The 25,362-nt window shown below is 41.1% G+C and overlaps 1 protein-coding gene across 1 annotated transcript in view; it reads left to right on the forward strand.

Annotated features, from left to right (window-relative positions):
- The window catches only part of adgrv1 (adhesion G protein-coupled receptor V1), a 108,838-nt gene that overhangs the window by 29,541 nt on the left and 53,935 nt on the right, over positions 1-25,362 (forward strand). Inside the window, exons 22-78 of the mRNA XM_019366190.2 lie at positions 207-580; positions 1,281-1,451; positions 2,375-2,555; positions 2,779-2,972; positions 3,075-3,204; positions 3,474-3,554; positions 4,037-4,176; positions 4,266-4,631; positions 4,799-5,042; positions 5,185-5,400; positions 5,495-5,710; positions 5,811-6,055; positions 6,171-6,352; positions 6,455-6,953; positions 7,094-7,400; positions 7,548-7,757; positions 8,194-8,324; positions 8,440-8,539; positions 8,660-8,839; positions 9,004-9,167; positions 9,433-9,520; positions 10,504-10,582; positions 10,663-10,801; positions 10,961-11,102; positions 11,966-12,231; positions 12,445-12,620; positions 12,732-12,859; positions 13,001-13,182; positions 13,284-13,430; positions 13,536-13,616; positions 13,753-14,017; positions 14,688-14,810; positions 16,058-16,280; positions 16,419-16,623; positions 16,776-16,922; positions 17,023-17,278; positions 17,806-18,008; positions 18,515-18,691; positions 18,931-19,116; positions 19,203-19,382; positions 19,497-19,661; positions 19,777-19,897; positions 19,975-20,098; positions 20,202-20,340; positions 20,455-20,640; positions 20,732-20,967; positions 21,154-21,302; positions 21,434-21,632; positions 21,783-22,002; positions 22,114-22,353; positions 22,527-22,676; positions 22,792-23,012; positions 23,098-23,377; positions 23,510-23,653; positions 24,056-24,227; positions 24,490-24,631; positions 24,715-25,283. Coding sequence (XP_019221735.1) covers positions 207-580; positions 1,281-1,451; positions 2,375-2,555; positions 2,779-2,972; positions 3,075-3,204; positions 3,474-3,554; positions 4,037-4,176; positions 4,266-4,631; positions 4,799-5,042; positions 5,185-5,400; positions 5,495-5,710; positions 5,811-6,055; positions 6,171-6,352; positions 6,455-6,953; positions 7,094-7,400; positions 7,548-7,757; positions 8,194-8,324; positions 8,440-8,539; positions 8,660-8,839; positions 9,004-9,167; positions 9,433-9,520; positions 10,504-10,582; positions 10,663-10,801; positions 10,961-11,102; positions 11,966-12,231; positions 12,445-12,620; positions 12,732-12,859; positions 13,001-13,182; positions 13,284-13,430; positions 13,536-13,616; positions 13,753-14,017; positions 14,688-14,810; positions 16,058-16,280; positions 16,419-16,623; positions 16,776-16,922; positions 17,023-17,278; positions 17,806-18,008; positions 18,515-18,691; positions 18,931-19,116; positions 19,203-19,382; positions 19,497-19,661; positions 19,777-19,897; positions 19,975-20,098; positions 20,202-20,340; positions 20,455-20,640; positions 20,732-20,967; positions 21,154-21,302; positions 21,434-21,632; positions 21,783-22,002; positions 22,114-22,353; positions 22,527-22,676; positions 22,792-23,012; positions 23,098-23,377; positions 23,510-23,653; positions 24,056-24,227; positions 24,490-24,631; positions 24,715-25,283 — 11,181 coding nt within the window. The remainder of the gene's footprint in view (positions 1-206; positions 581-1,280; positions 1,452-2,374; positions 2,556-2,778; positions 2,973-3,074; positions 3,205-3,473; positions 3,555-4,036; positions 4,177-4,265; positions 4,632-4,798; positions 5,043-5,184; positions 5,401-5,494; positions 5,711-5,810; positions 6,056-6,170; positions 6,353-6,454; positions 6,954-7,093; positions 7,401-7,547; positions 7,758-8,193; positions 8,325-8,439; positions 8,540-8,659; positions 8,840-9,003; positions 9,168-9,432; positions 9,521-10,503; positions 10,583-10,662; positions 10,802-10,960; positions 11,103-11,965; positions 12,232-12,444; positions 12,621-12,731; positions 12,860-13,000; positions 13,183-13,283; positions 13,431-13,535; positions 13,617-13,752; positions 14,018-14,687; positions 14,811-16,057; positions 16,281-16,418; positions 16,624-16,775; positions 16,923-17,022; positions 17,279-17,805; positions 18,009-18,514; positions 18,692-18,930; positions 19,117-19,202; positions 19,383-19,496; positions 19,662-19,776; positions 19,898-19,974; positions 20,099-20,201; positions 20,341-20,454; positions 20,641-20,731; positions 20,968-21,153; positions 21,303-21,433; positions 21,633-21,782; positions 22,003-22,113; positions 22,354-22,526; positions 22,677-22,791; positions 23,013-23,097; positions 23,378-23,509; positions 23,654-24,055; positions 24,228-24,489; positions 24,632-24,714; positions 25,284-25,362) is intronic.

The following is a 25,362-nucleotide window of genomic DNA, read 5'->3' on the forward strand; positions in this document are numbered from 1 at the left end:
ATGCAAAAAAAAAAAAAAGAAATCAGGAAGGGAAGTAATTTCACGAAACCTGTTCAATATATATGATCGTGTCACATCATTATGACATCAAATTAAAATTACTGTTTTTTATGTATCAAATGTTTTTGCTTGTATATCTTAAACACTATGCATTAAATATTAGAAAATATTGTTCAGTGTTTTTTGGGTGTTTTTTTCTACCCCAGGACCTGCTTCAATGTTCATTGGGTCAGATCTTGAGGGTAAGCAGCGTTACACTGGCCTTCTCCAGGATGTCCGCTTGTACCACACTAAGCTGAACCGCAGCCATATCCACGAGCTCCACACTCAGCCCCCTAAAGCAGACCTGCGTACCATCTCTGGTTACCTACGATACCAGCAGGACGAGAGGCAGAAGTCATTTGTGGTGGAGGCGAGAGATGACACTGAGGAGGAGGGAGAGGAGGTATTCTACCTACAGTTGGTTGCAGTGCGCGGTGGAGCACGCCTCCCCCTCCCCAGACCCACTGCAATTTTGCGAGTCTTGAAGAGTGACAATGCCAATGGGCTTTTTGGATTCACTGGGTCCTGCATACCTGATGTAAGTGTCTGTTGTTATCGATAGTCAACCTGCTTCATGAAAGTCTTTCATGCAATTAAACAAGAAAGTAAATCAGACTACTAAATAAATTATGTGGTTTGCATGACCACGATGTCATTAATATTATGCTTAATGTCATCACTCACTTGTCTCTACACAGTAAGTATATGCATAGAAGCAGATGTAATGTAAACCCATTTGATTGTCAGCCCCTGTCCTGCTGCATTTTTTATTAGTCTCCATGCTCGGCTGCAGAGAGAGCATGCTTTCTCTTAGTAGCTGGATTGGATGAGTGGGCTCTCGTCTTGGGTCATATCAGGTAGAGTGACAGCTGGTGAGGCAACAGCAGGTCTGTCGGTGAGGGCATTCCTATAGTAGAGGATCAGGAGTTCCTTTACTAGAAATGAGAGATCTTGTTCCCCATTTCAATCAATATAACAGGTGGCAGAGCTGGTGATGGCATTCCATCAGAACCAGTGTGTCTCCTTTACTGTATCTCCTTCCACTAGAAAATTAAAGGCAAAGGAACATGTGGGCTATCAAATGATGGCACTCTAAATCACATTATTAGTATGCTGGAATTAGATTGGGCCATAATTAATAAGGCTAGCGCAATTGAATCTAACAAATTGTAATAAGTGACTAAGATGCATTTAGTTTTGATCAAGTCCTTAATGTTTTTATTTCTTTGTCCCCAAAGACCACCGCAGAGGGCTCCACTATATCTTGTGTGATTGAGCGTATGCGGGGATTGCTGGACCATGTTTATGTCAACTACACTGTAACCCAACTGGATAGCGACACACCGGCCAATCAAGATTTTCTAAATGCAACTGGAGCGGTGCTTTTCACGCCTGGAGAGCCTTCTCAGGTTTGTGTGAGAGTTGGGGAAAGCCCTTCTGAATTTATGCAGGATGACAAAGACTGTAGTCACTCACTGCATACAATCAAATGTTAAAGCAGCTACCGATTAATGTCTTTCAGATTCACCCAATTGTAGTGTTTATTGATAACCAGCCCCGCCTAGTGGTTGGTTGGTTGGTTGCAGATTTTTGGATAAAATAACAGGTGTTTGCTGAAACTGACCACTTGGAAGTGGCATAAATATAGATTATTTTCAAAAGTGTAATGCAATATAAAAATACCATATCATACCACTTTATTTATAAAGCACTTTTAAAAACAATAACAGGGCTGACCAGTACCACCAGTGGTGCACAATAAAAACAAACATAAAAGAAATGCGAAAGAGCTGTGGAAGTTAAACCATAAAAGAGTACATAAAAAGTAACTTAAAATCACAGTTAGCATCACACACTGGGTTGAAGGCCAGGGAGTCTTGGAATAACTAAAACAACCGGACATGTTCAGACAAAATGGGCCACAACCATTAAGAGACTTAAAAACAATTAAAAGAATTTTAAAATTAATTTGCAAATGAACTGGAAGCTGGTGAAGCGAGCAATGGAGGCCTAGCTAATTCCAATAAAAAGTGCATTGCTTTAATTGGGATGACGTTATAAAATGATGTATTAATGTTTGAAGGTTGCTTTTGTACAGAAGATGGTTGATTTTTTAACAGCAGTCTCAACTGGAAACATGCAGGATTTTACCACTGTGTTCAAATGACAGTCGAACTTTAGAGCAGAATCCATTTTCAAACCTGAATTTGTAATAATCAATTTCTCATATGGGGCTGGAGAGGAAAGGTGGACACAGGTGGTGCTGCTGGTGCCACTGGGTCTAAACAACATGACTTTTGTCAAAATTGGCTTTTGTTCATCTTTCTGTTAGGTACTGAACCTACTGGTGTTGGATGATAACCTCCCGGAGCTTGCAGAGTCCTTTCAGGTTGTGCTGGTGTCTGCAGAGTCCGGTGATGGGAAGCCAGGCTCGACCCCCACAAGTGGAGCAAGCATTGACCCCAATAACTCTGTTAACACCATCACTGTCACAGCTAGTGACCATCCCTATGGTATTTACTACCATTCCCCAAAACACTATTTTTCTCTCAGTGTTGTTTAGTGCATAAGCACAAGTATGTTTATTTTGCTGCAAGTGGTTTATTAGGCAGCTAAAATATCATTACAATTTTCCCTCTTCTTGTCTCTGTCTTACTACTTTCATCATGCCTTTTGCCTCCTTCTTATTACATCCTCCTTATTGCTGTCACTAAACACATGAACATCCTTATGCAGGGCTGCTGCAGTTTCAGCCCAGTCCTCCAGGAGAGGGTTTGATCTCTCCAGCATTGGAACCTGCTCACATCACTGTAAACGAAGAAGATGGAGAGATTAGTTTGCTGGTGGCCAGAGCTCAAGGCATTTTGGGTAGGATCATGGTGGGATATAGAACAACCCCCTTCACAGCATCCAGCCCTGAAGACTATGAGGTTGGTTTCACTGATGATGTATTGATGAACAAGCAAATAGGTGAAGGGAAAATATGTTTTGGCTGCTCACTGGTTTCCTATTTTTCCATATGCTCCCGGCAGGACTCAGAGGGCATGTTGGACTTTCTTCCAGGGGAAAGGTTAAAGTTCATAAATATCACCATCATAGACAATCCTGTCCCTGAACTGGAAAAGATTTTTAGAGTGGAGCTCTACAATGCCGACGGAGGAGGTGGGAATTCTTAGCTGTATGATCAGCATTTTTTTCCCAGTTTTTGTCTTAAGTAGCTCTTTTTCTTAGCTGTCTTTACCTTTTTTATTTAGAACTGAACTGACCCTGTATTTTGCGCTGCTGTTTTTCTGTATTCTATGTGTGGTCCCCTCCTGTGTGTTTCCCAATACCTTCACATGTGGCTGCCAACCTACGCTCCTTCCCATTCGCCCTTCAATCTTTACTCTTCTGGTGTGACACTTCCCTGATCCTCATGTTTGATCCGTCAGTGGATCATTTTCTGCATAGTGAAGGGAGCGGTAGTGGGGAGAGTGATTATCAATTGCTCCTTCCATCCTATCGCCACCATGGTAAGTAGCCCCCTCCTTTTCCCCCTCAAACTGCTTCTAGTCTCTGCTCCTTCTTCCCCACAACGGTCTGCGATGCATATACACACTCTGTGTGTGTGTGTGCATATGCATGCTTGCTATAATGTGTGTGGTATTTGCATTAAGCTGTGAGCCTCTGTGAGACAGAGCTCAAGGAGATTTATGTGGGAAAAGCAAACACCCTTTCATGGAGCAAGAAAATTAAAGTAGTTTATGTGAGCTGTTGTCTCCACATAATCTATAAAGCTTGTATTTTAATCTGATGCTCTTCAGGGTACTAGTAATATTAATATTACTTTATTTACTGGTAAGGAGACTTGTATTATCATTGGTCTGTTTTAACTGCTTGATTGATACTTTCCTCTGACCATTGGGTACATTTAATTTGCTTTAGGATCAAACTCCTAAAATGCAACCAGAATGGATTAATTGTTAGTAAAATCCATTTGATATTTTCTATGCAGCCAGCTTGGGAGTTGCATCTCGCATTACAGTCACCATTGCTGCATCTGATGATGCCCATGGAGTGTTTCAGTTTAGTCCTGAGTCGCTGTCTGTTAATGGGACAGAGCCAGAGGATGGACATAGTTCTGTGCTTCTGAAGGTCAGTGTACAACACTATTGAAAAATTAGGACCTTCCCAGTGATTGTTTATTTATCTTATGTTCTTTGTTCTCATTTTTTCTTTCCCAGGTGGATAGGTCCTTTGGTGACCTCTCCAATGTAACTCTGTACTGGGAAGCTGATCCCAGTTCTGAGGGGGAGCTTCTTAGCAGGTTTGGAAACATCACCTTTGGTGTAGGCCAGACTTCACAGAACATCATCATCACTGTGGTCGAGGATGAGATGCCCGAGTTGGACAAGAGCTTCACTGTGTCCTTGGTTAATGTGTCACATGGTCGTCTGGGTGTCAGGACATCTGCTAATCTGACTGTGCTCGCCAGCGACGATCCATATGGTGTTTTTGTATTCGCTAATGTATCAAAGTCGGTTCGACTTCCTGAAGCTGACTCAACTGTCTCCCTCACCATCCAGCGACAGAGAGGCCTGATGGGTCAGGTGTGATCTGCAGAAGATTTAGAAACTTAATAGAAACCTTAGAAAATAAATCCAGTTAAGCTTCTGTTTTTTGACTTTTAAATATATAAATAGCTTGGATTGACAGATTTCAACTTGTGGTATCATGTATCAAATTATATATTGTTTTCTGTTTTTATTTCATCTAGGTGCGAGTCACATATGGGACACTAAATGAGAAAGACCCAGAACCCTACAGGACCCCTGGGGTTGGCCGAGCCACTGAGGGGCGGGATTTTATTCCTCTGCTCGATTCTGTTGTATTCTTGGCCAATCAGAGAGAAGCAAACATCACCCTCAGAGTTTTGGATGATGAAGATCCAGAAAGGGATGAGTCGGTGTTTGTGAAGTTAATAAGCGCTCATCTCATCAGAGGAGAACAGGAGAGGCTTGGTAAGATAAAGACATGGAAAAAATACTTGTGACATATGATTTGATATGATATGATATGACATGATATGATATGACATGACATGACATGACATGACATGACATGACATGATATGATAAACTATCCCCTTACTGGTTCTTTCAGTTTCCAATTCCCCTTCTCTGGGTGCCAGGACTAATATTGTAGCTCAGGTGATAGTGGAGGCCAGTGATGATGCTTTTGGAATCCTCCAGCTGTCAGCATCTGCTGTCAGTGTGGCTGAACACTACGTTGGGCCCATAATCAACGTCACCCGTGTTGGGGGCATTTTTGCTGATGTGTCTGTCAAGTTCAGAGCACTGCCTTTGACCGCTAGAGTCAGTAAGTATGACTATAGAGATGAGTCTTTTCCTCTACAGTATATGTGTGAGCAACAAGGCTTGTCATTGTGTTTTCAATATGTTTAACTTTGTAGGTGAAGACTACAGCGTAGCCTCAACTGATGTTGTCCTCCTAGAAGGGGAGTCCAGTAAATCAGTACCAATCTATGTTATTAATGATGTGATCCCTGAGTTGGAGGAGACCTTCCTCATTGAGCTCATCAACCAGACGACAGGAGGAGCTCTTCTGGGAGAGGTTACACGTGCCATCATCACCATACTGCCTTCTGATGACCCTTTTGGTGCTTTTGGTTAGTAGCCCATATACAGGATCATTTTTAACCTTTCTTTATATTCACAGTTTGTCATTGTTTACCAACTTCTTCCCCCTTTTTTTTTAAATCTATCTAGTCTTCCAGGCTATTCCAGTTACAATAGAGGAGCCAGACACTAACTCTACTGTTGTCACATTACCTATTGTGCGTAATGCTGGTACTATTGGCACAGTGACAGTTAAGTGGCAGGCCACTGTCAATGGTAAACTAGCAGTAGGGGACATTAGGCCCACATCAGGAGAGGTAACGTTTGCTCCTGGAGACACCATGAAGACACTCAGTGTGGAGATTCTGGCTGACGATGTACCTGAAATTACTGAGGTAAGAAGCTGTGGGTGGAAATGTCATTGTGAATTAAGTCAAATGATACATTATTAGAAGTATTTTTACTACTTATTATTTGTTATCTTTGTCACTTTCTTTCTGTGTTTTCTAGACAATTAAGGTAGAACTAATTGATGCCAGTAATGGAGGAAACTTGGGAGCTGATACATCTGTTAATATAATAGTGCCTGCCAATGACAACCCGTATGGAACAGTGTACTTTGAACACTCTACGTACCGTGTCCAGGAGCCACTTGAGGGAGTTTATAGAGCCAATATCACTGTTCGCAGGAGGTATTTTTTTTATTTTATGATTTCTGTGTCACTACATTCACATTGAACAACCTATTCCTCTCTGCTGTCGTTCTGTTGTCATCACCATTGTCTTTATTACAGGGGTGGTCACTTTGGTCGCTTGGAGATCATGTACAGCACCTCTGAGATTGACATTGTTGGCATGGCTCAGGATAAAGGCCAGAATCTGTCAATGTACTACAACGTTCCAAAACCAGGCGTTCCAGCTGCTGCACTCCTTAGGACATTTAACCTCACCGGTCAGAGAGACCTCCTGGCTGCATGCGCTGCTGCTTGTCTGAGAGAGCGTGCATGCCAGGCCTTCTCTCTGTCATCAAGTGGGACCCCATCTTCTTGCACTTGGGTGCCATCAGGGGCTGACCAGTTGACCTCTCAGTCCCAAGTTATGACTTATGTAAAAAACATGACTGCAGCTGCTGTCTTGCTCAGTTCCCAGGCTGTGGCAGGGAGTGATTACACCCCTGTGACGGCTCAAAGAGCCTTCATGGATGATGGATCAGTGGTCGCAAACCTCACAGTCCTGATTTTGACTGATTCTTTCCCTGAAATGGATGAGAGCTTCTCCATTCAGATATTAAAGGTAAAAATCAATCATATGCTGTATGTTTATTTTGCATTAATGATGGTTTAACTTCTTTGGAATAAATTCTGTATTTGCTGTCATTAGAGTTTTATGGGAAACTGTAAAAATTAAAACTCTTTATCATGTGTTGTCTGAAGGTCGAGCTGATAAATTTGACCGTACCACAGAAGAACTTGCCCTCAGTTGGTCAACCGGACAAAGCAGTAGTCACTATAGGGGTGAATGGAGATGCATTTGGGGTATTTTTGATCTACAGCCTCAGTCCCAACACCACTAATCAGGGGCTCTATCTAGAAGTTCGAGAGGAGCCTATGGTTGTGCCTCTGGTTATAGAGAGGAGAGGAGGGAATCTGGGCACAGTCACTGTAGAATGGAGCTTTGTTGGAGGAGAGGCTTCACCAGATGCCGACTTCACGGGGACTGGAGGAACTCTGGTCTTTGATGGTATGTGCATTACTCAACAATGAGTAATAGTTTTAGGACACCTTTCTATTAAATAGTGATCCAGTGGTCCAGTGTCAGGTCCTGATCAGACCTAATAATCTGGTGGATTAGAAGAACATCTAACACTTAGGCTATGTCTGTCTGCAGGTTCTTTAAAGAAGACGGTAGAGATTGTAATCAGAGATGATGCTGTACCCGAGGACAATGAGAGTCTAATGATTGGACTTGTAAATACGGCTGGAGGAAGTCGAATCCTGCCCAGCTCTGACACTGTAACCATTGTGATACTGGCCAATGACAACGTGGCTGGGATAGTAGGATTCCATTCAGGCTCCCGCTCTGTCATTGCCAGAGAAGGTGGGTGGCTGTGTTTTGTAATTTGCAAATGTGCTTAGGGTGTGTGTACCATGTCCGCCCCATATTATTATTTATATTTATTTAGGAATCAGAGAGTACGCAGCATGCTGATGGCTTTCTGTTTATATATTGACTTTGTTAGAAGCATGATCAACTGAGATTTCTATACAACTAAAACAAGTATAATAATATTCAATTCAGAAGTCCATGAATCTAACCGTGTTCAAAAACCTGTACTTGAACTCTGATCATTTTCGTCTACGTACATCTATAAGATAAATGCATGTTTCAGACTGATTTGAAATTTAAAGTTTCTCATTTGTTGGTTGCATCGAATTTACTAAACATTGGAAATAAGGGCATATCATTAAAAAAAGACATAACCTCAGGTTACACTTGATTGCAAACATTAGAGACATTATGTTTCACCTTATAGGCGAAAAGCTGTCCCTCTTAGTGTTGAGAACGGCTCCAGGTCTGGGTAATGTTACTGTGGATTGGACTATACAAGGGCGGCTTGTACACCGAACCTTCACCCAAACCTCAGGAACCCTGTTCTTTACCAAGGTAAATAGTTTCATGGCAGAATCATAGTTAACCATGTTTATTTGACAGTTAAAGCACAAATCTGTAATTTGGCACCTCGGGGAGTAATTATATATTCTGTGCATGTCTTTTATAGGGAGAATTGAATGATACCATAGTCCTTCAGCTTCTTGATGATGCCACACCAGAGAACAAAGATGAATACAGAGTTTCATTGTCCAACATACAAACCTTTGGTAACAAACTCCACTTAGTATCTATTTGATTGATAATTGTGAGGCATATCTTTGTGTGCAAACCATAAATACCAAAAATAACTCTTCCCTGCAGACTTAATCAAACTGACTTCTACACAGGTGTTGTGGTGACGGGCCATGCTGCCCTTGATGCTCAAGGCAGTGAGGCAGTGATTACTGTGGACACCAGCGATAAGCCCTATGGCCTGCTGACTATTGCGCCAACATCCCTTAGAGTGACCACAGAGGAACGAGAACAAATTATAAAGATCTACATCAACAGAGAGTTTGGAGCCTCTGGTCAGTGGTTCAACTATGAAATAAAAAAAAGGAGAAAATAAGGCATTATTTCATGGCTTCCATTTTAACAAATTAACAAATTAATTCCTGCATACCTCTTAAAGTTTTGTATCCACTTTTATCCTTTACTTTATTACAGATAAACATTGTTTTTGTGTGTACAGGGGCGGTGAATATCACCTATGAGGTTATAAGAGGTTCTGTGCAAAACCTATCCCAGGTAGAAGGGGCTCTAGCTGAGCCGGGACAAGACTTCATGTCTGGTACCGGTTACGTAATTCTTCAGGAGGGACAGACTTCTGTTGCCATCCCTGTTACCATACTGGAGGTAAAAACTGTGACGGCCTTCCATAATGCTATATTTCTATTCATCAAACTTGACAGCATTGTTTTATAACTCACCACCGTGAAATCTTCTCACTGTGTCTCAGTAATTATATACCCTTTGAGCTTTCTTCTCATTGTTATTAGGTGTATGTGCATAATATTTGCAATGCTGAACTGGCTCAACAAGATGATAAAATAAGATCTTATTCAGTTTTTGGAGCAGATTAGGTTTGATTTGTAAGTTCACATTTTTTTTGTGTTATTAGGATGACATTCCAGAGTTGCAGGAATTCTTCCTGGTCAACATAACATCAGCAGTGCTCATCACGACTCTCGCAACTGTTCCCCAGCTAGGTATGGAAAACTGTGAGAGTGCTCCAGTCACTGCTGAGTTTTTTAGTTATGTTAACTTATACTTAACTTTGACCATAAAATACAATCTTATAACTTCTTTGTCAAATTACATTAAAAAAAAAGTTTTGCTGTTTTGTTTCTTTTACATTTTACCGCTCTTGTCCAAAATATCATTTGTGTAATTTCACGAAATCGCTTTCCCTCTTTTCTTTTCCATAATTTCTCTTGCTCTGTCTGACGAGTAGAGGTTGTGTATTGCACATTGTCAGGTAAAAAGAAAATGCTCACAATGCCCAAAATCTAATAGTAGCTGATGCACAATAATAGTGTATGGTACATTGAATATCAACATTATAGTTATTTTCAAAATGCACCATGAAAGAGCTTGGTAGTTGTTGCTACTGCTTCTGCATAATCCAAACCTCAGGCCAATTTATGAATGAGTAAGTTTAGAAAGTGATGACTTGACAGAATACTACAGGCAGAATAGCACTTGGAGGTTCTCAGAATACTATCAGCCTTCTGCCTGGAGACGCACTGTAAACACACGGCAGCTCTTTTGGCAGCAATCATTATGTGGGTTGGATGGTGAGATTGATGCTTTCCATGATTGAGGAAGCCTGGGGATTTGGAGGGAGCCGAGTAGCCCTGTGTGGTGAGGAAAGAGAAAGCCAAACTAAACCCGTAGCTGGCCTCCCAGTGTCTTGGCCACAGAGTCAATGGGAAACGACTCTTCAAGAGGTCATAAATCAGTCCACCCGAAAGACTTTGCTCCTCAGACTCACAAGGCACTTACAAGAGGTGCTTCTTAGCTATAATCCTTCTCTTAAATGTAGCATGACAGAAGATAGATTTTCTACTGCTTTCTCTCTTGGTGCTTGCGCTGTAGTTACAGCCCAAAGAAATCACTGCTATTTACCATGGTAAACATGACAACCTTAAGATCATCATTCATTCCGTCTGTGATGTGGTGTCTTTCCCAGACACACAGGGTTTGGTGGCAGAAGTCAGCATTGCTGCTAATGATGGAATCAGAGGAGTCATTGAATGGACAAACACTGTGTAAGACAAGCGTCCAGAAATAACTCAGATGTTACACTGATTTGTAGATGCTCTAATAAGAAATGTGTTTTGGTTTTCAGGTTTGAAGTGAATGAAACAATAGGGTCTCTCACTCTAGTTGCCTACAGGAATAAGGGAACATATGGAAATGTTTCTCTTTCCTTCTACGCTCAGAACCTGGAAGCTCAAAAGGAGCTGGACTACAATACGAGTGAAACGGTAAGCACAGCATCAGCGACCTGAAGAAATATTTGAGTATTAACGAGGACATAATTGAATGAAACTGGAATAACTTTAATTGCCTTTCATCTAAAAGTGATTCTCAGTTCTAAACACGATGAACAAGTTTCTAAACTAAGGTGCCCTCTCTCCACCAAGGTGATCCATTTTGCTGATGGTGAAAGGTATAAGTTTGTAGAAGTGCAGATTACTGATGATGCTATTCCAGAGGGTGCTGAGAGATTCCAGCTCATCCTGTCCAAGCCTTCTCCCGGGCTGCAGCTGGGCACCAATACCACGGGTATGTAGATTAAAATGCTGTGAATTTTTTTCTTTAACTCAGCAGCCTAAGGCAGCTTATTCAGATGAGCATATTCAAATAAAAAGTCAAGACTTTCAGTTTAAAATTTGATATAAAAGTTTAAACCAGGACAACAGCTAATACTTGTTACTGATTTGGTGGCAGGATTTACAGAAATTGTACAATTTTAAAAATGTGTATTAGGCCATCTCAAGTCAGTGAATAGTTTTATATTGAAAATGGTGACCATACCAACATAAAATTGTCTTCATGCATTTAATATTGCAGTTATCTTAACTGGTAAGTATTTGTTAAACTGACTTCAAATAAGCTTAAAAGTTATTTACACTGAATTAGATATAGAAATATATAATAAAGACACCTGGTTTGATATTATTATTATTATTATTTATTATATTTATTATATCAATACATACTCATGCTACAGTAGTGTTTGGTCTGTTTGTGTTGCTGGTAAACTGATGTACTCTGTGTAATCACATTAAGAAAAAAAATTGAGTTGTCAGATGTTGTTTATAAAATAAGTAAAAATAAGTATGATTAAGTATGTTTAGCCTGTTGCTAGGCTTTTGCTAGGCAATGTTATAGCGTCATAGTAAATCAACATTTGTGAATATAAATGAGATGTCCTTGTTATTAACTTGAAACAATTTTCATAAGACGTTATAGGTGCATAAATGCTAAAAAAAAAAGGTCATTTTAGCCCATTGGTAGTAGGCTGCTTGGTTAGATGATGACATCATCATGTCTGAGATAGATAAGAATCTTTGAGGCTCTAAGATGTGCCTGTGTGCCAAATTTGATCGATATAATACATAAACTACTTACTTCTTTTCTTATAGCAACTGTAACTATACTGGCCAGTGATGATGGACACGGTGTAATTTCTTTTAACACCACCAAGCATTTCCTGTTGAGAGAGCCCACCTCTCTGTCAGGCCTGAGTGAGAGCGTGGCCAACCTATATGTGGTTCGAAACCCAGAGGAAGGCACATTTGGCACCGTATCTGCTCAGTTTACCATCACTAATGCCAACGGCACCCAAGCAGAGGGCGATTTGATACCTACACAGGGGTTTGTGGTCCTGGAGGATGGAGTCAGATTTAAGGTGAACAAAATGAGATTTTTACAGCATACAAACTGATGCGTTAGAAAACATCCATACACGTGTGTCAGTTTTCCTTTTATTTTTCATTCCAAGCCTTAAAATTGCACCTTATAGTAGTCATCTGTAATTACAATAATTATCAATTTATCATTTCAGAATTGTTTTGTGTGTGCATTTTCTGATTAATGATGACTCACATTTGTGCTGTTTCAGATGCTGGAGATTAGGGTAGTGCTTGATGCTGAACCTGAAGGGAATGAAACCTTCAGAGTGACCCTGTCAAGCCCAACAGGAGGTGCACGGCTGGGTGACCAGCTCCAAACTTTCATCACCGTCCTGGAGAACTTAGCTCCTTCTGGCCTGTTTCGAATTGGACCTTCTCTCAACAGGTCTGAGCACAGATGCATTAAAATCATCATAAACTTTGAAAAGATGTTTCTGAGTGTGCTCAGACACTCTTTTATATACTTAGTCCTATTCATTTTGTGTTATCTGTACAGAACTAGCACTGAAATTGTCGCAGAGGAAGGTGGCAGAGCGGTCTTCCTCACTGTGTCTCGCAGTAATGGTTTGGAGTCAGCAGTCAGTGTGGAATGGGAGATTCAGTCTGGCACTGCTGTTGCCTCAGGTCAGACCAATAAAAGTTTAAATTTAAAGCCACCCCAACCTACCAAAGTCTCTTAAATTCCTCTCTTTTCTATTCTGGCTCCTTTATTTTGTTCCATTGTTTGTTATTTTTTTATGATTCCTTTTTTCTCTTTTCTTTAAGGGGGTTACGTGCCAGTCATAGGCGTGTATCAGACCTTTGAAGACAGTCCAACTTCTGCTTGGTGCTCACTTCCTGAGGGACCTTCCTTGCTGGCTGTGAGGCTAGATATGAGGCCCACTTTTGGATCCTCTCACACCTTGGCCACTTTGTATCAATGGCAGGGTGTTTTCGTGCCAGTAGAGGTATACTAGCAACACTGTATTTAAAACGTGGTGGTCCTGGTACAATTAAGCATCACCTCCATTGTTAGCTTAAAAATCTCTTTCTCTTTTTGTTGTTACAGTCTGTTACGATTCAGGACCCAGGCAGATGTGTTGGGTTTGCAATAAATGGTTCTACCTACATAGGCATTACACATAGTGGCCTTCCTTTCTCCCCTGCTGCCAACCTCAGCATCTTTAAATTGCAGAAGGATCTCAATATCACATTGGTAATTCTGAACCCAATAATAATACAACGTCTGTCAAGTTTTCTTACATTACTATAACACTTTGATGTCTTCTTGCATTATGTCTGCATAATTTGATTTCTTTAGGAACAAGTCTTGGGTGTTGAAGCCCTGGATGTGAAACACTTCTCCACTGAAGGCAGAGATTATCTGATAGCGTCAAGCCAGGTGACGATGACCACTGAAACAGACTTTTAATTATTTACTTTAATGTCAAAATTATTACAAATATGCAGATGCTCCTCGTGTAAGGTATTCAAAACCTTTTATGACTAAAATTACTTTCATCTCCTTGATGCTGCAGATTTTCATTTGGACTGGAGGCTCTTTTACGCTTCACCAGACTCTTGACTTCAAACAGGACATCCTCAGTGCAACTGCATTCACTCGTGCAGACACTCCCTACTTGCTGGTGTGCATAGACAGACAGAATGCGAGCTGCTTCCTACTTCGGTGGACCAGTGGAAGATTTCAGAATCCACAGCCTCTCCCGATTTCTGGCAGAGCAAGTCAGGTGGAGAAAATCAACAGAAGAACTGAGGACATTCTTCTGTTGGTTGCTGTTGAAGGTGATCTTTCTTGCTTTGGCATGAAATGTGTGAATGGTGCAAGTTTTATGTTGAATTTAAATTCATGTATATCTATATTTGAAGATAGGTGACCAGAAGAATTAAGCAAAATTGGAATAAAATACACATAAATTCCTAAAACACTGGTGCAGAGATTGCATATTTACCATATTTAATCAAGTGCGTGTAATCTGCAGTATGCCAAAATGATGGTTTGGTTTTTGCAGCAGCCATTTTTTCTGGTTGAAGTGTTTATGTGTATTGGGCAGCGGTTAGATCTTGGTTAGCTTAGTACAAACAAACTGCTGATACTTCAGAAGGAAAACAGAAATATTTGTATCTATTACATTGTTCTGTTGTCTCAGTTAAGTTTGCAAAATTTACAATGTCGACCAGGCCATGTATTTATACTATGCTCTGTATATTTTGACGAGACATAATCCTTCAGAGTCTAAAAAAAGCGGCGAGTGTTTTTGGTTCAGACCCCTTGTGGGTTTATGGGAAATGCCTTAGTGTGGAGCGGAGCAGAGCCACACATTGGCCCAGAGTTTGTAATTTGTCAGTCCTGGGTGTGTCAGCGAGGCCAGTGGTTTCTTTTTACACAAACATGCTATTCTAGTGTGAAAGAACTTAAGTCTGTATTTGTTTTCATGTGCCTGTATTTTTTCAGGTCTGTTTCCATCCTGTGAGGTGTTACAATGGAGCTCAGAGCAGGCTTCACCACAACTCCATCAGTCTATTCCTCACCCTGGCCTCACATCTATTCATTCTTTCACTGATACTTCTGGAGTCGGTAAGCACAACTGTCACAAACTGCCGTGTGATGATACAGTGTTGTCTGTAAACATCTGGAGAACAGTCTTGTATTGGACAGTACTCATAGGATGACAGTGCCTCATTTACTAGGATAATGATACACACAAAGAAACAATTAACCCTTTTTATGGTGAAGATGTCTGACTTAGCCTTGACATACTGGGTCAAAATCTCATCTTAGTTAATTATGCATTTCATTTTTTGAAACTCAGACTCTGAAGAGAGACCACACAATGAGCAAAAACTAAAGGTGTGCTGCAGCACAGGGAGAGAAGGCATCCATATACCAGCAAAAGATGCAAATCATCAGCTGACTGTCAATGTAAATCTATAAACTTTGACACTAAGATATTTTACGCATGAAGTCTTTTGAAATAATAACTACACGCTTACTGCTTCCATAGGAGTTAAGAGAGTAGATACTGACTGCTATCTACCCTCTAAATTCCTATGGAAGCAGTAAGTGTGATGCTAATCAGATGCAAATAATCAACTGACCATTAGCTAGCATGAAAGCACAGTTTTTTCTTTAGCATTTTAGCATTCAGATGCATGTTATCACAATGCCAGAATCTTCCCAGGAGTGGCTGTCTCAGCAAAAAGACCGTGCACTGCTCAGAGAAATTGCAAAAAACCTAAGAGCTATATGTCAGACTCTAAGGGCCTCAGTTAGCTTGTTAAATGTTAACGTTCATGACAGTCCAATTAGCTTGCCTGGAGGGGTTGCCAGGAGAAAGCCTCCTCTCTTTGAAAAGAATATGGCAACACTGTGGTTTGTTCAGTTGCCTCTGAGCAAACCACAAGACTTCTAGAACAATGTCCTTTGGATAAACAAGACCAAATTGGCCATAATGCACAGTGCCATGTTTGAGATACTGTCCATAAATAAATGCCCACAAACCTCAATGAACTGAAGCAATGTTGTAAAGAATAGTAAGCCAAGATTCCTCCGCAAGGATACAAGACTGATAAAGTCATGCAGAAAATGATTACTTCAAGTTTTTGCTGCTAAAGGTAGCTCCTCAAACTACTGAATCATGGTGTGTACTTAGTTCTCCACAGTGCTGTATAGAATCCTGTGAAAGCTTTCTTTTTCATGTGACTGTATACTGTACTGTACACAGTTTTTTCAATAATGATGTAAACTCACTTAAACTCTGAGGTTTGAAAAACTGTGTTCTATGTGGCATTCAAACACCTTAAAGACTTTTCTCTTTTTCACAGCTTATGCTCTGCTAGCTGGTAGAAATGGTTCAACACTGTACTCCTGGAGGCCTGATGTAAAGCTGTTCACCATGATCCTGAGGGCCCCTCCAGCCATTAGCTTCTCCTCTCTCATGGTTCCATACTTCAATATCACAAAGATCCTCTTGGCTTCTTCCAAGGACAATAGCTCCACTGTTTATGAATTTACTTCTGTCTCCAATCAATCTGATTTCATACCCAGGTATTCAGATTGTGTGAAATTGTACATTTTATTATACAAGGTGAAGACACAGTAGTTTTTGTTCAGAAAAAAAAGAAACATATCTTCAAAGAGAGTTATGAAATGCTTGTTGTGTTTCCTTTACTTTCTCACATTCAGTTTTGGGGAGTTGCACTTTGCGCCAGGTGATAGTGAGCTGGAGATAGCCGTGAACCTCATAGATGATGACATCCCTGAGGTGCAGGAGCAGTTCCTGGTCAGGCTGAAGAATCCAAAAGGTGGAGCTGAGATTGGATTTGGTGGTCAGGTGAAAGTAATTGTCCCAACCAACGATGATGCCTACGGAGTCATCGGCTTTGCTCAGGTAAGAGGATAAACCTTTTCATATTAGACAGCTTGTGCATTTGCCCAAAATGTCTATCGTGTTATTGTCTCAAATTATTTATTTGCAATATATTGAATACATAAAATGTGTTTTATTGCAATCTAGAAGTATTTGTTATTGCATCTCTACAGAACTCTCTGTCTATGGAGTTGGAGGAGTTGGAGCAAAATAATCAAATTTCTCTAAGTGTGGAGAGAAGAAGAGGGAGTTTTGGCAGACTCACTGTTCACTGGGCTGCCAATGGTAGTTTGGCAGACATTTATCCAACTTCAGGAGTGGTGAGCAGCACTTCCTCTGTTATACATAAGACACATGATGTATTGACAACATGTTGGGAATTTAATGTAATTTAATGTAAAACGTTATTTTCTATCACAGGTTACTTTTTCAGAGGGCCAAACAGTAGCTATCATATCACTGGCTGTGATAGCAGATGGTGTCCCAGAGTTACAGGAGTATGTCACAATCATCCTCCGTGATGTCACCACTGTGGGACTTCAAGACCTACGACAGGCTGCAGTCATTGACCAGCGACGGGCTCAAGCTCAACTCACCATCTTACCAAATGGTTCGCCCTATGGAGTGATTGGATGGCATCTCGACTCCCAGTTTACACTAACACAAGAACCACAGAGTAAGAATTTCTGTGAAAATAAATGGATGGGTGGATTATTGAACAAGGCTCAGTCAGTAAATGTAGGTTTTTATTGGATCTCAGTGAAAGAGGTTTGATGTAGTGTAATTAACTTCAGATAAATTATTGTTAATCTATTTAAATACATTCCTCAGTCGCAGCTTCTGTTAATTTAGCTTGCTGTGTTTGAGACTTTCTTGAAAAATCACAGAATACCAAGTTTTTACTTTTGTGGTCAGTTTACAGTAATCACACTGAGATTTACCGTAAAAGAGATTTGCTGCAATTTCCAGCCATGCCAGGGAAGCCTGAATCGTAGAGTAAAAGTCTTTGAAATATTCTCGACTTACCTGGGATTTTTTTTTTACTGCTTGTTAATATTCTTGTTGCCTGGTTGTTATTTCATCTTTAATTATATGACAGGTCTTCTATACATTTATACAGCATATAGAATGGTTTTGTAATTATTTCTGTTGTGTTTTATCACTGACTTATTTACCACAATGCAATTTCTTTTCAACCTGCAGGGTTTCCAGTCAATGTGACTCTCTCCATTGTGAGGGAGCAGGGCTCCTCAGGTGAGGTGGTAATCTATTACACAACCAGGCCAGCTCTATACAACCCCCCCTCCAACCAAGCCACCGCAGGAAAAGACTACGTTTCCAAAGATGACACTATTGTCATGATAAATGGTGCTACCGTGGCCCTTGTTACTGTTACAGTCCTACCGGTAAGGATGTGCTGTTGAGCAATAGAAAGGTTTATTAATTCAACTTAAGTAGAGAAGAAACAAGATATAGTTTAGCTTCTGTCAACAATCATTTGGTAGCAAATAGGACCAAAATAGTGTTATTATAAAGAAAAAACTGTGAGAATGCTTACTGAAATCGGTGAAAATATTAAATCAGATTCTTTATCTTATAATTCCTGCACTGACAACCATTCAAACTGAGGATCAACAGAGACCAGATCTGTGTCTATCTAAACACTAGACTTTAAATGCTGAGCAATCACTAAAGGAATATTCAATCAGGGAAGAAATAACCATTAATCCTCATTAAACTATCGCTTCTTTTAGCCTCCCTTATTTAAATTTGTATTAAATTTGCACAGTTTGAGGTTACTGTTGTTTTCAAATCTTAAGATTTATAAAAATCATTGTGAATGTAAATAATGGTTTTCTATTATTTCGTGTTTTCATGTATGTATGTATTTTTCATGTTTTTTTTTTCTAAGGATGACATCCCAGAGCTGGCAGAGAGTTTCCTGGTAAATATCACTAAGGTGGAGCTCGTTAGTGGGTCAGTTGGAGCAGGGCAGCCCAGTGTGAAGAGACCTGGTATGGAGGTAGCAGAGATCACGATCCAGGAGAATGATGATCCCCGAGGGATTCTCCAGTTCAATGTTTCTGAGGTGAGGTGAGCATAGGACATTACAGAGAGGTGAGCTTGACACTGAATTATTGAGGTTGTTGGGAAACCTCCAGTTTGATACCTTTTTTAAAAAGCTTGTGATACAGAAATAAGTAAGGTATAACTGTGAAACATCAAAAAAGGCTAAATTAATAATAAAAAGTAACATCCTTAAAGATGTTTCATTCAAAAAATTATATTTCTTAATCATTAAAAATTTCTTCTGAATTTCTTGTCTAGGATACTGCTGGAAGTGTCATCCTGGCCTATGAGATACCACCACCAGACAATGTTCTCCTAATATCAGTGTTGCGACTCGCTGGTACAGTTGGAAGACTTCTTGTCTACTGGGAAGCTCAGCCAGTCACTGCTAATCTTAATGACTTCAGCCCCCTTTCTGGAAACATCACCTTTCAGGATGGGCAAGTGAGTTCATATTTGTCCCATGTTGAAATTAATTCACAATAAATATCACATGAAGTCACTATATGAGGCTGCTCAACTATTTCTAGAGAGAAGCCACAATTGCCATCACCATCATAGACGATGAACAGGTGGAGCCTTTGGAGACCTTCACAGTGAATTTGCTGCGCGTGATTGGTGGTGCTCGACTCGGAAAAGTGACCTCAGTGACTGTAAATATTCCATCAAATGACTCGCCACTCGGACGATTTGGATTTCAGAAACGAGAGGTGAAACTAACACATCTCTGTTGGCATCAATTTCAAACTTAAAACTGACGGTTATTGTTCTATTCAGTGTAGAGTAAACAACATAAATAATCATCTTGCCTAATCCTCTACAAGGTTGCTGTCAGTGAACCAGAGTTTGTGGATGATCCATCTGCTGTGGCAACACTAACAGTGCTGCGCAGTACGGCAGGTGTGGGTGCAGTGACACTGGTGTGGCAGCTGGAAGTCCGCGCTGCAGGGGACCTCTCACCTTTAAATGGAACTCTTGTTTTCAATGAGGTACAGTAGAAAAAAAGGCGACTTCGAGTATCCACCAGTTTGTAGTCTCAATCTGACATGTTATGCATATATACCGGATAGTAAGTTTCTTCTTTAATTCTCCTTTACGTTTCAGACTGAATCTATGAAGTCATTTGTGATCAGAGCCCTTGCTGACACTGTAGTGGAAGGAGAAGAGCATTTCACTGTACAGCTGTTTCCTGCAGATAGTGGTGCTGTCATAGACCCCTTGAATGGTTAGTATGTGAAAATAAAATGTCAAAATGCAGGTGCACATTTTGAATTCAGTAATCATCGGTCTAGTCCTCTATAGGTATGGCCACCATCACTATCAGGGGAGACAAAGCTGCCCTGGGGATTATTGGGATAGTAGAGTCCTCTAGGAGCATCCTCATTGGAGAACCTCAGGGGAATTACAATGGGAGTGCCAGAGTCAGGTGAGATAATTGTCTTGCTTCAACCTGTGAAGACAAACAAGAGCTCTCAATTGGAAAACTTGTCATGTTAAAACAATGCATGCAATGTGTTTCCTTCTTCCAGCCTTGTGCGAGGGCCAGGTGTGTTTGGAGAAGTACAGGTGTACTGGAATATCACTCCAGCTGCAGTTTCTGAGTTTGAAGCAACCTCTGGCACTGTGACTATGAGAGATGGACAGTCTACTGCTACAATTACTATTAAGGTATTGAGCAGTGTTCATTGGAAAATTGTGGCATTGTCTCTATCTGTTTATTTGAGGACGTGATGACAAGGGATTTCCATAAAATTATGACAGTCACATCTTTTCTGATGTTAGGTCTTGGATGATGAACTTCCTGAGACGCGCCGTGAGTATCAGCTTACACTGACCTCTGCTACTGCAGGACTGGACATAAGTCCCACGGCCAGGCATGCCAGAATTATTATGGCAGCAAGTGACAACCCATATGGCCTTTTCTCTTTCGCCCAGAACCAGATCAATACAACTGAGAAGGAGGGAATGGTAAAGTCATAAAAAAATACCCTGGTACATGATATATCATCTGGTGTAGTTTCATAACACAAAGCAATATCATTTAATTTCTTTTCTTCAGGTTAATGTGAGTATCATTCGCTCCTTTGGTAATGAGGGCAGTGTGTTGGTGACCTATGAGTCATCAAGTAGCACAGCACTCAGTGGATTGGACTTTGCTCCAGCTTCAGGCCAGCTGCTATTCACCCCTGGCCAGAAGTTGCAACAAGTGGCCTTGCGTATCCAGGATGATAGTCTTCCAGAGGGGCCTGAGGTGTTTTTTGTTAACATCACTGCAGTGGCACTAGTCAATATCAGGTAAGAAAGGTTAAGAAGGTGCATTAGATTTATAATCTTGTTGAGAGGGTTCTGTTATTCCATATATATTGCTGATTGCAAGGATGCAAATAGAAAAAATCCATGCTTACCAGTGCCCTAAAATATCTGCTGATATGAAAGACTTAATGGGCAACTAGTTGTTCTGTGTCTCCCTCTTGTGGCCAGCAATGTTGACTACACTGTGAGAGAGTCAGGTCTACAACTGGACCAGCCTCCAGCCGTAGGCAGCATCTCTTCTCTTGCTGTCATCATACTACAGAATGATAATGTTGAAGGTATCCTGGAGTTCAGGCAGGACTATGTTAACATTACAGGTAACCAAAGCAAGCACTTTTTTGTCTTGTAAAATGCTGAAGTTGCACAATTTGCTACAAACTGTTTGACTTAATTGTAAGCTTATTTCTGTATAAATAATCCTTTTTTATCATGCCTTTCTTGCTTCCAGTTGAAGAGGATGTTGGCACTGTGCTGATCCCAGTGGTGAGAAGACTGGGCACATACGGGCGAGTCTCTGCTCAGTTTTTTTCTAGAAGCTTGACCGCAGCACCTGATCTCGACTATATCCTGTATAATGGCTCAGTGACATTTGTGCATGGACAGAATACCAGCTACATTAATGTCACTATCATAGATGATCTGGACAGGTGAGAAGAATAACTAAAAAAATATCTACATGTCTACCTTAAAGTGTACAGTATATTTATTCCACACACAGATGCACACCTATATGAAAACACACAGTTAACAAAAAAGACGTTATTTCATTCTATAACTACTGTAAATCTCCTCCCTAGTGAATATGCAGAGGTATTAGAGGTCGTGCTGATTGGAGCTACAGAGGGTGCCGTTCTAGGCTCCCAAAATGTTGTGAGGGTAACCATCGGTAAGAGTGACTCTCCAAGCGGGGTTGTCCGTTTCCTCAATGAAAGCCTAATCACCGTGGCCAATCCTAACTCCACTCTGAAACTCAGTCTGGTTTTGGAGAGATCAGGCGGCCTTGTGGGCAATGCAACGGTATGAGGAACAATGCTATAAAAATAAATCACATCATTGCAGCTTACTGCTGGAGCGCCTTGGTTTCCATGGTGACATCATACAGTTCAAACTAGCCCTCTCTTTTCACAGGTTGCTTGGATAATCCTTGGCCCTAACAGTAGAGAGGCTCTTCCCCTCATCAATACTGACATTAGAGGACCTGTGAACGGGTCCCTGTTCTTCAAGGATGGAGAGAAAAGCACGCACACCATAGAGCTGCGGATTCTTCCTCATGGGGAAGTAGAGGTGGAAGAGACATTTGTTATAGAGCTCAGTATTCTGTCTGGAGAGATGGATGTTGATCCTCAGGCTAGTTCCATAACACTGAAGGTATTTCACCATGTAATGACTTCAAACTTGATTTCACCATCATTAATCAGTTTGCTCATATTGTTGCGCACAGTTTCTCTTTCAAAGCACTTTTTTCCGCTGAAGGCAAGTTGTACTGGAATTAAGCCCGGCACCTCAATCATTCCTATTCTCCCAATGTTTTTGTCTGTCAGATAGAGAAGTTTGGTGATCCCAATGGTATCGTCCAGTTTACTGAGGATGCGCTTCGAGAGCGTGTCTACAATGAATCCACAGAAGCAGAGGGCCCATTGAACATTTCCTATCTGATTATGCGTAGAGAGGGTGTCATGGGTAACATCACGGTATGGTGATATCTTAAATATACATTTACTATATACTAATAATATCCAGTATTCCTGCTTAAACTAAAAATATAATACTTTTACTTTCGTAAACACAACCATATCGTATCCTCAGGTGCACTGGCGAATACAGAGTGACTCAGATACTGCAGGTGACTTTCTAGCCTTAACTGGCTCAGTGATGATTCGGGAAGGCCAAAGAGAAGCAGAAATCGTCCTTAAGCTGATGCCCGATACAGTGCCAGAGCTAGAGGAGCTCTACATTCTTCAGCTCACATTTGTGGAGGGTGGGGGTACTCTGGATGCCAACCCGAATCTGATCAGAGCTCGCATCAGGTTTGTTATTTGATCAGTTAGAAATGGTAGTAGAAAAATCACAGACTGAATGACCTTAAAATGACTATTCCTCTCTCGCCCATAGGGTGCCTGCTAATGATGAGCCTCATGGGGTTTTTTCTTTGAACTCCAAGCAGCAGTTTATAGTAGTCTCAGGCTCGGGGTCAGAGGTCAGCAGAGCTATGGTTATAAATGTGACACGGCTTGCTGGGCTATTTGGCAATGCTAGTGTAGGCTACAGGATCACAGGTGGGATAGATGAAGTGATAGACATAACAGAGATACTGGGTGGAAAAGCTGAAGGACGACTGCTTTTAAAAGAGGGACAGAGCTTCAGTGCTATTTCTCTACCCATCAGCAGCCAGGTGAGAAAAAGCATGTTTAATGACTCGTGTATAGAGAATTACCCTTACACAAAATGAACACATCTTCTACAATACAATAGTTTATAATATCTCGAATCCCTTGTTTATTTCACCTGTTTCTTCCCACCGCAGGCATTTTTGTCAGTGGGTGCAAGCATCACGGCAGAGCTCACTGATGTTAGACTTGTCAGTGCCGTCCTTGGCTCTTTGCCACGCCTTCTTCACGAGGCCAGAGTTGCTACAGTGATTGTACCTGAAGAAGCTGCTAACTCAGAGGTGAATTGTACATTTTTTTTTCTACATGTAAATTACCTTACCTGTAAGACAGAAACTGTTGCCAGTTATCAGAGCTGCTACTGAGAAAGACACTCGTGGAGATACGCTCACTGTGTGCGTTTGCAGGTGTTTCTTTAGTTAAAAATACCTTCATCCATTATAGACATGGAATTATGTGTCAGTTTTTTCTGAGTCAGGGTAGAGTAAATTACACAGATATTGACAAAAAATTGATTAATGAATATCAGTTTATCAGTCATTTGATGACAAACCTTCATATTTAGCACTGTATTCATCTGACTCCTCTCTGCATAGGTTTTCAGATCAAATATAACCTTTCTACTTTATGTAAAGGCAAAGTAACACCATTATTAACTGTCCTCTATCATTTTTGTTCTGTAGGTTGGCTTTGCTTCACTGGCTCTGCAAGTTTCAAGCGTGGAAACTGGGATTTGTGTGGCAAATGTGACACGAAAAGGGCTGTTTGGAGACATCCGGGTGCAATGGAAGGCTGGGTATCCTTTAGGAGAGACTCTGCCTGGCTTTAAAGCCGGAGCTATCATCCCAAACTCAGGTAAAACAGTGAGAAAGAGATAAGGATTGAGCTCTGAAACACTTAAGTTGTGTAGTATTTTTTTCACTAAAATTTTCAAGGTGTAACAGTTGAACATATTCATGTGGAATATTTTTGCCTCTCTATTTGATCAGCCATGAGTATAAATTATTTGTCCTTTGATGGCAGTATGCCACTCTGAGCTTCATCTTAGTGTTTCTGCGCACTAAACGCTGCACGTCCTCTTCTAACAGTTGATAGTGAGCTTCTTCTTTATATTTAGGTTCACTAACCCTGGCCCATGGAGAAAGGAGTAAAGCCATATCGCTAACAGCAGTTGCCGATTCATTGGATCCAGCTTCTTATGCTATACACCTCACCGCTGCTGCCTCCAGCTCTGCTGGAGCTGGTGCTGTCAAGTTCAGGTAGTTGGTACACTGAATATTGGACTGCTACTTACTCATTGAATTTCACATGTGACCTCACTCTGATTCCTCTCCCTGCACAGGTCAGGTTTTACAGTAGCAGAGGTGGAGCCACTGGGGATCTACCAGTTTTCCCCTGATTCCCGCCAGATTGTTATTGCGGAAGACATCCAGACTATTACACTTTATATTCAGAAACTTTACGGTTCTCGTAGCAATACTACCTACCTGTCATTTAGAACAACAGCAGGGAGTGCAACAGCAGGAGAGGACTTTTTGGCTGTACCAGATGGCCGTTTAGTCTTCAACTCACCTCACCAAACCAACGCTTCATTAAGCCTTTCAGTGCTTGATGACTCCCTTTCCGAACCTGATGAGTACTTCCATGTAAACCTGACAGGTGTTCAAGTTCTTAATCAGGACTTAGCGTGGGCACATACCTCTCCTCGCCTTAACCCTCAGTACAGTGCCGCCACCGTCACCATCCTGGCTAGTGATGCAACTGGTGGAATACTGAGTATTGGACCTGATCTGATCCAGGTACAAGAGGACAGAGATGAGGAAACCCAGCAGGAGCGCAGAGTAGTTCTGAGGGTGCGCAGGTCTGCCGGTTTTGATGGGGCTGTGCGGGTTCGAGTCCAAGCCTATGGAGGTGTGTGTTTGTTTTGCTGCATGTCTTTTACATCGACATTGTGGGACAGTGTATTGTGTTATTTAGTGTAATGTGTAAA

Source organism: Oreochromis niloticus, linkage group LG12 (genome assembly GCF_001858045.2).
Source record: "Oreochromis niloticus isolate F11D_XX linkage group LG12, O_niloticus_UMD_NMBU, whole genome shotgun sequence".
Classification (NCBI taxonomy): Eukaryota; Metazoa; Chordata; class Actinopteri; order Cichliformes; family Cichlidae; genus Oreochromis; species Oreochromis niloticus.